We start from the raw sequence: 12,460 nt of genomic DNA, 5'->3' as shown, positions 1-12,460 counted from the left end.
TTTATGACTGAACATTGCTGTCTAAATGAATTTTGGAAATTTGGAAAGTGACAGTTACTTATAGAAACTGAGTTGGCTCCAGAAAGAGTGTTTCAAATAAGATAACTGCTTACCACTCTAACAGTCACCTTAAGGACAGAAAAGATTTAAAGCATTGGACATTTTACTTGCATTTGCCGTTCACATTAATGTTTGGATGTGTGAACCAGAAAACATTAATAATGGGTTAATATTTTAAAGCAGGACCACACAGAATTAATGAGTGATAAAAGCATAAAGTCATTTAGTATTAAGTAACTTCTTTATTGCAAGGATAAAAGAGGTATTCTCTTGTGATGGCTTAATACTTCAGAAAACAAGAATCTGAACTGACTCTGAATTGAAGGAAGTGGCTCTGAGAGTAGTAGGAAATCTTACAATATTACCACCCAAATATTATGAGCCAGTAGAGCTGGAAGTGCACAGAAGGTCATGTTCCAAGTGCCAGGAAGATTTGGGTTTCCCCTACAAACATAATTTGTGATTAAATGCAACAGATATAAGTAAAATACCTTTGTAATTGTATGTCTTTCAGCAGTGTTCAGTTATGCCATTTTATAATTATATTCCATAGACTTCATTTTCATTCCTTCCCATTTGTGCTATGGTTCTTCCAATAACAAGCTCTGATGTCACTATGCATTTCAGTATTTACCTTTAATGTAGTCTAGACAAAGTGGTGCTCTAGAATTAGCTTGAGATTTCAACAATTTAGCTTTCTGGGAGGCAAGCTTTCCCATTTCTGCCATGTGGTTTGCTTTTTCTTCTTACTCAACACTGTTTATGCAAGTGACACTACTTAGTCTTTTACTTGTGGTGTTTGATATTTAGTGATCCCCTCCATTCCCTCTCAAATATTTGTCTTCATTTTTCTCCTTTGAATATGTATGTATCATCCTATGCATTTTTCCAAGTTAGACTCTGCCAGCTCATAGATGAATGTGCCAAGCTTTCAAGAATGATCAGAATTAAAATAGATAGGGGCCTGCCTTAGAAATTGTTAGGATCACTAGTAGTCATGAAAAAAATTTCTATTTCAGATCACAGCAATTTAAGCTATATGTACTTCATAGCTTTTGAAAAACATAAATATAGGAAAAGATATTGTCAAAACCTTAAAGCAGAAACTGCATATGGATATCAATGTAGCTGAACTCAGAAAGGCAGGTACATGTGTATTTCACATTTATGGTGGAAGAAGTCAGCCCTATACTTGATGGCAGTGAGCATTGAGAGTAGACTTTTTTAGAACATCGGTTTTCATCGATTACAGGGCTAGCTGCACTTCTCTATTTTTTGTAGTCTGTGAGTGAACTCCTTTATTGTCCATCATATGTCTTCCGAATCTGTAATGAAATCTGTAGCTTTCTTATGCTTGGAAAATAAGCTGAGCTACAGTACAGCCTTGTATCCATTGTGGTCACCCTGCTGAGCTTACTGCATTCGAACACCTGAGGCTCTGGTCAGTGGGAGAATTTCTGAATGCTGGTGAATATAGTGACCAAATAGAACACTTGAAACAAAATGTGTTTTATATGTAGTTTATATGTTTATAGTGTTAATTGAGGAAATGAAAGTTAGATTCTTTCTATCATCATACCAATATTGAAATTATGGGTATGATGAATTTCTCCTTACAGGAAGACAATCCACAAGAAGAAAAACCTTTCTTGTAAGAGGTCCCTGTATATTTGAATTATGTATTTGCACATATGTATTTTTGTATGGCATATAAACATCAACTTCACTGATTCTGACAAAAAAATAAAGCTGTGTCTCATATTAGCACCATTTCTTCAATCTACTGTAGCTTAAGTATGGGAAAGAGCTTGTATATGTTGTTTGCCTAATTTGTTATGATTTCTTTGAATTATTTGTGCAGCAAAAAGACATTTAGAAGGGAATACCCAGGAAATGTCACGAGCCAACAGCTTCACTGATGACATTGACCTTGTCTCAGAAGAGTCTCCACTGCCAGCTGTATCTGATGTGGCACAGTAAGTGGAACAACAGTTTTTTAATTGATAATATAAATGCTTCGTAACGATTAGACAGACTTGTCGCTGATTAAAAATATTATTTTTTGCTGGCTGCACTTGAAATGATTATGAGTTTATTTAACTTATTTAACTCTACGTGAATGTTTTGACAAAATACAAGTTTAGCTTTAAGTTTATTTGGAAGTAGTAAGACACTTGGAAAGAGAATTGCTGTGCAACAGGTGGCTTGCAGTCTTGGTGTCTTAGCTCTACATTTTAAGGCAGCTGACACAGTTCCTGAAATTGAGTTTTACAGGTAGGCTTATACTTTGTAGAATTCTGAATCAGTCTGAGCTCTGAAGCACCCCTAATAGGAATATTTTATGTGTTGATTTGAAACATAAATGAAGTTGTAATTTTAAGTGCTGCCTGAAAATAGAAAGGCTACGCTATGTGTAATATTTTGATAAAGTAGGCACACTTGCAAGGAAATGATGTTACAGAAATATGAAAGTGGAATTATTAAGGATATGATGAAGGTGTCTGGATTGGCCAGGACAGATAAAACCCAGTATCAGTGAGTTCACTGCAACTGTTTGCATGATTTCTAATGTTGCTTTAGCAAATGTCTTTTTCTTGAAATAGGCATAGTAGTATCTTTGTGTAGGACAACTCCATATTGTATTTTGACAGGACCTTGAGTAACCTTCGTGCTTTTGTCCTGTAATGTATAATTCCAGTTAGGGACAGGTATTCTAGAGTAAATTTCAAACGTGAAGCAGAGCATTAAAGCATAAAACAAGGCCTGGATGGACCAAAGCATCCAGGTATCGTCCTAATGCTTTGTGTTACATGCAGAAACTGATACAAACAATGCTGATGAGTAGAATTCGAGTTAGCAGTGATATAAGGCATAAAGGTGGCACAGCTGGCACAAGCTCATGAAGGTCTAACTAGTCATTTGGATGTTATGTTAATGTTGGTGAAAATCTCATGCTTGAAGAAAAAATACCGAATTGCCATTGGAAAAACCCTTTGGTAAATATCTGAAATTGAAGAGAAAAAGAGAAATTATTGTTTGCCTTCAGACAGGATAAAAAATAGACAATGGTGTTGAGGATGAATTTGAAAGTGATATGATTCCAGTCTATAGTGTGATTGTTTTTTAAGATGTTTCCTTTCACATGATAAGGGGTTTACTTTGTGTCCAACAGAGTAACTCATACAGATGATGTGTCTACTAAATCTAAAAACTCTACTATGCTTTTATACAAGATTTACTGGTGCTTATTTTCCCAACATGCTATATTTTGGGCTTTCTTTCAAATCAGAGAATTATAAATAGTTTCATTCAAATTGGTCCTTTTTTTTTTCTAGCTCATATTAGAGTTTAAATGCATTTCTCTCTTGTTTGGAAAGTAAGAAAAAGGAATAGTGGAAAGCTAACCAAATATACAAGTGAAGAAAAATAAAAATATAGAGAATATTTGAAGTGATATGCTTTTTATATATACAGTTTAAAGTAATATACCATCCAAGCCATTAATTTCTCTTGATGCTGATGTGAGGTACATATAAACAGAATGATCTTGTAGCTAAATATTGCCAAATTAATGATTATTAAATTCTAAGACCCACTGCATATCATGTATGCATGAAGTTTAGCTTCTGAATATCTGTAATTAACTTCAAAGGTATAGAAAACATGAGGTGAAAAGTTGTAGATGTAACATAAAGTTATAAAGGTACTATGTAAAAACAAAGCCAAAACCACTCTCTCATGTAATTTCATGCTTCTGAAGTCAGGCATGCCAGTTTTTGCCTTTGTCGCTGATAATCTCATTGTGTAATTCTACTTAGTAGGATGCATTCATTTTAGAATTGTCTTTATTTTTGTGTAGAAATGTAGTATTTCATTATTCAAGTTGTGAATTTTGTTGGACAAGCAGGGAACAGGATGTATTTCTAGTTCTTGACTTCAAACTTCTATATGAACAATAAGATATTAACATTGTATTTTCCTGATTTGCATATGTCTTCTACATGAGTATTAGACATACTTAGCATGATTATTTGTCTTGTCTTTTAGCAGAAGTTTAAACAGGTAAGTCTTGATGTGTGCTATGCTTGCTTCGGTGAGTCAACTTTCCAAAACAGCACGGCTTTTGGTTTGCGCTTAGTAACATATTGCCCACACTTGTGTGTCTTGGAATTTGTGATAGGAAAATATATATATATATTTCCCCTTCCTTCCCCGCTCCCCCCCACTTAAAAGTTCAACTTTTATTTTGCTTGTTTACCTGGTTAGAATAAGCAGCTATTGTGTTAATTCACATAGATGTTGCTTCGTGCTCTGGAGTTATGTGTCCATTAGGTTGCCCATCTCCTCCCTCCTCCTTTGAAGTGAACTACATAATGGAAAGTGATTAACTCATTTGGGAATAACATGCATTTGATAATTGGTGCAACGAATCTTCATCCTAGAGTCACTAATTCAAGAAATAAGACAAAAAAATTTTCAAAGTAAGAATAGTATTCAGTCAAAGATGTTTGTATATATGCAATGAACCTTCTCAGTTTGCAAAGTGAGAGAAAACATGGCTTTCACATAACAGTTAATGATAGTATGCTATGATGATGACAGTTTCACGTAGAGCACTTGTTTGTGAACTCAAGCATGGCTTTGTCAAGCTGCCAAAAGGCAAAGTTTTCCTTGCCTTCAACAAGCATTATGAGTGTTACAAAATCAATCTTACAGGATACCTTTACTCCAAAGCCAGTAACTGGTAATTTTTTAAACTTTGTAAGCTGCTATGTTGATAATTAAACATGATAGGTCAGGTCTACAGCTAATGTTCTGAGGGTTTTTTTTTCTGTAATGTGAACAGTAGATTCTTCTGAAATCCTCTCTGCCATACAGATGATAGGAGGGATGTTCTCTGATGGAGTAACCTTTACTTTTGGTCATACTTTCTTGAAAACTCCCTTTGGTGTGTAGTGGGCAGATATTGTCTGAGGAGAATAGAGTTCTTACCCTTTATCCTTGCTACCTGTTGCATCAATCTGCACATGTGCATTAGTCTTGTAGTGACTAAAGTGGTTGCTTGGGAAAAGCTATCAGGCTGTTTGGAAACTGATGATACTACCATTCAAGAAATATATTAAAATGTATTGTCTTGAGTGAAAACAAACCTGTTCAGTTGGACACTGCACTGCCCAGGTTTCAGTGCTTAATCCATCCAGTATTGGATTTCTGATGGTAGTGATTCATGCAAGCTTAGAGAAGGTATGCTGTTCTGGTAGAAGGTGGTGGAAGGTGTCAATAAAACCAAAACCAAATATCCAGCTTTCAAATTGAGCTTGAGATACCTTTCTGTAGAAATACAGCTGCTAAGGATTCTTTAAATAGCTGTAATGTTTGTTTCCAGTGATCTGGGCAAAATATGTGAACAAATGCAGCCTCCTGAACCAGAGAACAAAATCATAACATTCAATATATAATTCTGTGGTTGTCTGAAGTTTTTGCTGACTATATCTGGCTCAGGTTCTTGGGTGTAAAAGTCTCACATGGCTGCTGAACTGAGTGGAGCTATGTTATTTCATACTGACAGCTTCTGAGATGTCCGAATTTGAATAAGAATGATGTTGCTAGAGACTAATCAAATCTGACAGACAAAATAAATATGCTAATATCGATCACTTGATGAGTAGTTGTTTTGAACAATGAATGCTTAAACTGCCTTATTGCCTGATGTATTTACCCACCCAATTTTTCAAATTCTCTGCTAAGCAGTCAGAAGATGACTCCATCAGTGCAGAAGAAACTGTATTTTTTCTCCCATCCATTGTTGGCAGGACAGTTTTATCTGTCTGATGCAGCCTAACGTGTATCACAAGGTCTTAGAGGAAAAAAGCTGATGCTATTTGGGGTCTGTAAGCTGTAAGCTTAATAATTCTTTAACTGTGTCTGTAAGCAACAAAAGTGCAAATACAACATCTCAAAGTGCATAGAAATTTGGTTAAAGCAACAAAAGTGCAAATAAAACCTCTCAAAGTGCATAGAAATTTGATTAAGCGGCAAAAGGAAAAAAAGGAGGATAAATATGCACCAGAAGTAGAACAGGGACAAAGCACAGTGGATTTTTGATCTTTCTTCTTAGTGTGAACATTTAAGGCCAGCCACTCCCAACAGCTCATTCAAACCAGAAATTATAATTGTGCTTTACCTGTGTTAAGTGATACAGACTTTGGGGATGGGTATGTGGCTTGATTGACAAGCAAGGATGTGAAGGTCCTTGAATGTGTCCAGAGGAAGGCAACAAAACTGGTGAAAGGGCTGGAGAGCTTTTCCTGTGAGGAGCAGCTAAGGACTTTTTGGGCTCATCTGGTTTTGAGAAAGGGAGGTTGAGGGGCAACCTGAGGAGGGGAAGTGGAGAGGGAGGGGCTGGTCTCTTCTCTCTGGGATCCAGTAACAGGACTCATGGGAAAAGTTTGAAGCTGTGCCAGGGGAGGTTTAGACATGACATTAGGAATAATTTCTTTACCAAGAAGGTGGTCAGACACTGAACAGGCTTCTTAGAGGTGTGGTTGATGCCCCAAGTCTGTCAGAGTTTAAGAGGCATTTGGACAATGCCCTTAATACCATGCTTTGATTTGGTCAGCCCTGAAGTGGTCAGTCAGTTGGACCAGATGGTCACTGTAGGTCCCTTCAACTGGAACTGTTCTCTTCAACTACAAGTCCTGTTGACCACCACTAACATACTCTTGCAATATCAAAACCCACTCTTGAGGAAGAATTATAAAGAATAGCATTGTTCCTATGCTAAATTGTGCAGATGGTGTTTGTCTTTTTCTGGATTATTTCTGGCTTTGCTAGATCTTTGCGAGAGTAAAGGTGATCATAATTTTAAGCCTTAATTTATTTTATCTCCAGCTGGTCCTATTGTTATGCAGAATGTGATGACAACAACCCTTGCCCGAGAAAATATTTTTTGTCACGCACACAGATTTAACCTTCCAGCAGGAAAGAGAGTCTGTTCAATAGACTGTATTGAAAGATTACACCAACCTGGTCCCAGACAGCATAGTCTCAGGAAAAATATACACAGCACCAGCTTTAGAGGCAGACATCCTGTTTTTGTTTTTCAGAGTTCTGTGGTTTAAAGCTGTGGTGTTCAAAGCTCTGTAGACTGTAAGGAAAAGCAAAAGTTAGAAATTCAATATGTCAGCATGCTTAAGCAACTGCGGTTGAGTATGCATTTTGTAGCTCACTAAGGTCACATAAAGGTAAATGTCAGTTAGTCTCTTAGCAGAAATCAGTGTAATTCTGCAGTTCAGCAGTCATCACATTAGCTCTCTTGGGAGGAAACCTTTAGAAGGTGAGATCCACATACAATGACCATCATCAGTGGTAATTGCCGTCAGCTGAACAGCTGTAGTAATAACTCTTCAGCTGGAACAGGCTGCCAGGGAAGTGATAGCTACACCTGCTCTCCATGGGAAAGTGGGCTCTGAATTGCTTTTCATGGATTGAGAACCAGACCAACAGTTGCTCCTCTATCTGAGGCCCTGTCCACAGCAGAGTCAAATCATAAGGAACTGTGGGTGTAATACAGTTCTATGCAAAAGTTTAGAAAGCATTTACATACTTCTGCTACATTGCTATGTATTAATCTGTGTGTAATGTGGCTGTGAAAATGGCTCACTATATCAGTTTGAGGTCTTAAAACGGTGTAATAGAAGTATAGAGATCTCAATGTGGAAGCAACCACATATCCACCATTCCCACCTCCAATTTTTTCTTTCAAGTTCAGAGTAGGAGAAACAGCTTTTAGATTGTATGAGGGAGATCTTATCTGCAAAATGATCAGCAAAACAACCCAGCATTACTATGTGGTTATTGCACAATCAAAGGAAGTGGGAATATCTGCTTAAAAAAAAAAGCGGGGGTGAGGAAATGACTGTTGCCATAAGCTATATAAGAACCCTGAAGGGGGGGTGAAAAGGTAGATCTGAGATAAGGCAATGTCTGCAAAACCTCAAGGCCTACAGTGGAGCACTTCGTTCTAACAGGAAAACTGAGACTCTGAGGGCAAGGATGACTGAATGCCATCCTGATACAAAAGGAGTATAAAAATTTAATCTTCAGTGAAGCCAGAACCTTCTGTGAGGATTAAGGTTTATTCTTGAAGAATAAAGAATTTATTCTTTTCTGTTGAAGTTTGTGCTCACCCCAGGCTGCCTGGAAGAGCAGAGCACCAAAGCTGCTCCCCACTTTACCAGAACTGCGGTGTACAGAGATTGGGGTGGGACACTTAGAAGTGCTGTTCACTAAAGTGGAAAATCCCACTTGCTAAATTGTTGGCAATTCAAGCAACTATAGTCAAAGGAAGATGGTATGTCATGGTAAATCTTGGGATCTGGCTTTTTTCCTCAAAAACAAGTTTAGAAACAATGTTGGGGTTTCTTTCAGTACTTGAAAAAGGGATGTTAAATGCATCTTTCAGCTTTATTGAAGCCTTACAGTTGTTCCCTCCATCTGTAGGTGGCAGTGAATGTTTTATCAGGGATTTAAAAATAGTTTTGTGTCCTCTGCATTGCTTGAAAGTCTGATAGTGCACAGCTTTTAACACAGAGCATAGTTTCTGTCTTTCTATGCTTTTGGTCTATCTGTGCAAACTACTTGGATTTTTATCATAACTTTCTCCTATAGCTTGTTGCTTTTAGTTTTCTTAATAAACAATTCATCTTATTGCCAGCAAATCTATCACATTGAGTATTATTAGATCTAATAATTAGACAGTAATCTTGTGTAGGGTAATTGAATCTACTGAAAGCTCATTAATAATACTTTCATTCATAAGACAGTGTCACTAGGGTCCTTAACCATCAGTTAGATCTCTTTTACCACACCTTGTGCTTTCACATGTATTCATGGATTATTTTCAAATACTGTTTTTCTTAATTTTTGAAAGCATGATCAAGCACTTGATGTGGCATTAAATATCACAGAGCTAATATAGGTATTGGAGAAAGTTGTGAAGCAATACTGGCCATCAGGCAGCTAGTGAAGGGAAAGGTATTATAAGAGGTAACATCACTCATGAGGAGCACGTTGGCTAAATGACAGCAGCAAGGTTGGTCAGAGCGTAGAATATTCCTGAAGATATTTCAGTTTGCCTACCACTGCCACATTTACATTGCTTCCATATTTTTGAAACAAACATAAAATGGAGAAGGAGAGATCAAAAAGTAATAAATAGGCAACCCACAGTGACATGAAAGGAGGGAATTTATGTCTCGTTTCTAGCTCTCTCATTGTGTTGTTGGCTCTTGACACTTCTTAATCCTTGCTTTCAGGTACCATTAATAGTAATGATGCAACTAGGTCTGTCCACTGTACTCAAAAATATTATTAATTGCTTTAAAGAGAAACTTATATGAGGGTCTGTCATATCTGAACTACAAAAAGGTAAAATAGTGAAAATCCAACAGACAGTAGTAATTGCTAGTCTGGTTGTATACTTATTACCATTATAAGGCCTTGTGTCAGTTACACATTTTAGTATCACCTATTCTTGTGTTGTCACCTCCAATTTTTAACTTTCATAAAGGCTCCTTCAGGATTTATTTCAGCACCTAAAGTATTTTTATTTCCATGTAATATGAAAGCAAGGCTGGCATGGGTATAAATTGATGCCATTATGTAGTAACTTTTTCAGAGAATTTGACGCTGCTGCCGAGTTTTTTTGGAGGCTTTTTTGTTTGTTTGTTTGTTTGTTTGTTTTTAGCCTGAAACGTAATTTTTCAGAGAATTTGTGCTCTTTTAAATGAGGAGATTTGGCCAGTGGAGGGCACTGCGCTATAATGCAATGAGAGACAGAAACTCCAGTTTCAGTTTTCAAAATCCGATTTGTCATTTCAACAGACTTACTTATATACTTAATTTATAAGCATCCGAATTTCCCCAATGTTAAACTGGCAAGCTGCCACACTAAGGAAAATGGTACATGTACTCGAACAACAGTTTAACAAGAAACTTAACCAACTCCTAAAGGCTCAACTTGGTGGTGTGGTTCTGCTTTCTTTTCTGGAAAACACGCTATTGTAACAGTCCATTGAAGGCTGTCAAAATACAAGCAAGTACATATACCATGTAGGCCTGTATGCATGAAATCGTTCAGATTTGATGGAAAAGTCTGAAATAATAGGTTGTTTTGGAAACAGAAGCTTCTACAAAATTATTTTTACTTAATGAGTTTTCTAGTCCTTTCACAGAATTTTAGAGTGGGGATAGACTTTTTCATGAAGGGGGTGGGATGACCCTGGGATCTGTGACTGCAAATACCTGTCTTGTATAAGAAATAGTTTACAAAGAATGTCTGTGTTTTCAGATCAATGTAAAAGACTCATATTTGTGGCTGGTTTACTCAGAAATTATTTATTTCCATAGCAAGTTAGAGAATGGACATAATGCAACTTTTTCATTTGTTATTGAAAAGGGTGCAAAGAGCTAGACTGTATTCCTAGTCTTCAGCATTAGCACGTTTTGCCTGTATGTGTGGGGGTGAAACTAGTAAAGGGAGGAACCATTTTATAAGGGCTTAGTTTGGACTTCCATTAAAGATTCATATTACAATGCACATAATTGTTTCCATCGAGCTCCATGGCACTTGACAATATTGATAACAGCATTTATATGCATCTGTGGTGAAACTTTGAAAGACATAACATTAAAGTATGTTCTTTGCTGAAGATGACAGTACAACTCTTCTTATCAGATTACTTCAATCTCTCATTGTTACACAAAAGAGTGCCAAGCATGGTCCTTGTTTTTCAATGGGGGTGAGGAGGTGGAAAAACATATTGATTGCACAAAGAATGCACAGAGAAGTGTGACTTTGTCTATTACTATGGCATAGGTAAAAATAAATGAGCATATATTTTCTTTTAACTTTGATCTCTTGGTTTTGCAATAGTTTAACACTTTTTGGGTTTTGTGCGACTAAATTTGATGTATATGTATTATACATATTCCAATTCTAGTAACAGGCATTTCATTGCATCCATTTATGTAAAGTGTATTAAAGGAAAGGAAAAGCACAGTGATAGGATTTCATGGTGTCTGCAGCTAAAATATGTAGGTGATTCCTGATTTGCTCTAGTTCCATCCACAAGCCACGTCACAGCATGTTTTGTATTGGCAGCATTCAACGGAAAAAATACTTTAGAAGTTGCATACACCAGCTAGCCTTCCTTTTTCCTTCTGTAGTTGCTTCCTGGGCTGCTCCTGTGACAGAAAGTAAGGCAGCCCACCTATCAGATCAAGTCAAAAGCTCACTAATGCTTGTAGGGAGTATAAGCATTAGCTAGGAGAAAGAGTGGAGACAAGCTTGAAGGCATGAAGACACTATTTGTTTTCCTAGGAGTTCAAGTTGTGGCAGTGGCGGGGAGAGCTGGGATAGAAAACTAACATTCTCTCCAAGGCAGGGAGTATAAATTTTACCTTAATAGTGTTTTACTGCTATCCTTCTGAGCATTGTGTTGACATCACATCCTTGGAAACCAAAAGTCTGCGTTCTAGTTGAAAAATTGACTGTTCATCTCCATAGCCTACTTTCTTAAGCATTATTAAGATATTATTTCTGTGTTGTTAATTGATAGGTTGTGATGAATGGATTAGAGGAAGAAAAGAGAAAGAAAATTTGTTTACAGATGTGAAGAACAATTGTGTAGTTAGGGAATGATATTTGTGGGTGATTTTTTTGTTATTTCATAATTAACAATATTATGAAAAAATGTAAAGCTTTCAAAATAGCCTGTAAAATAGTATATATATATAAAATCAATAAAAATGTCATAATTTGGTTGACAAATTATGTGAAGTTTGATCAAAACAAAAAAAAACCTAAAAAAAAAAAAGTTTTTAATTTATTTCTACCCAGAAATCAAATAGGGTTTTTCCTATGTTTTTAAGTCTTAATTTGATGTTTACCAAGGGGTGTTGCAGTCTTGCTTTATTTGCTAATCTCTGTGCAATCTTATTCTGGAATTACTTGTAGAGTGATTTTCCTTATTGAAATATAAATAATTATTCGTTGCATTTAGGTAGCTTCTATAGACTTTTATAAACTATAGCATAGTCCACAGTGGAGCAAGACATGCCCTCTTTCAAATGCATTAAATTACACTGGAGTTCAGATTACATGACTGAGTTATTGAACCTGCTTCTATTATATGGGATGGAGTTAAGACCATTGATCATTTATAACAGCTCAAAGCCACTTCTCTTATAAATGTTTGAATTATGTACTTTTCAAGATGATGTATTGATTTTTAAAATACATTTCAAAGAAAAATCTTACAAGAAAAAATAAGTTATTTGGTAAAAAAATTGCTGTATGCATCTTCATTTTATGCATTTAAAACCAATACCAATTTCA

The 12,460-nt window shown here is 36.3% G+C and overlaps 1 protein-coding gene across 1 annotated transcript in view; it reads left to right on the top strand.

Annotated features, from left to right (window-relative positions):
* LOC308232848 (potassium voltage-gated channel subfamily KQT member 1-like) overlaps positions 1-12,460 on the top strand; it is a 484,771-nt gene that overhangs the window by 93,322 nt on the left and 378,989 nt on the right. Inside the window, exon 12 of the mRNA XM_080639025.1 lies at positions 1,922-2,036. Within this exon, the coding sequence (XP_080495151.1) occupies positions 1,922-2,036 (115 nt within the window). The remainder of the gene's footprint in view (positions 1-1,921; positions 2,037-12,460) is intronic.

The sequence above is a fragment of the Psittacula echo genome, assembly GCF_963264785.1.
Source record: "Psittacula echo genome assembly, chromosome: 1".
Taxonomy (NCBI): domain Eukaryota; kingdom Metazoa; phylum Chordata; class Aves; order Psittaciformes; family Psittacidae; genus Psittacula; species Psittacula echo.
The sequence above is the reverse complement of the archived record's forward strand: the minus strand, read 5'-3'. Positions and strand labels throughout refer to the sequence as shown.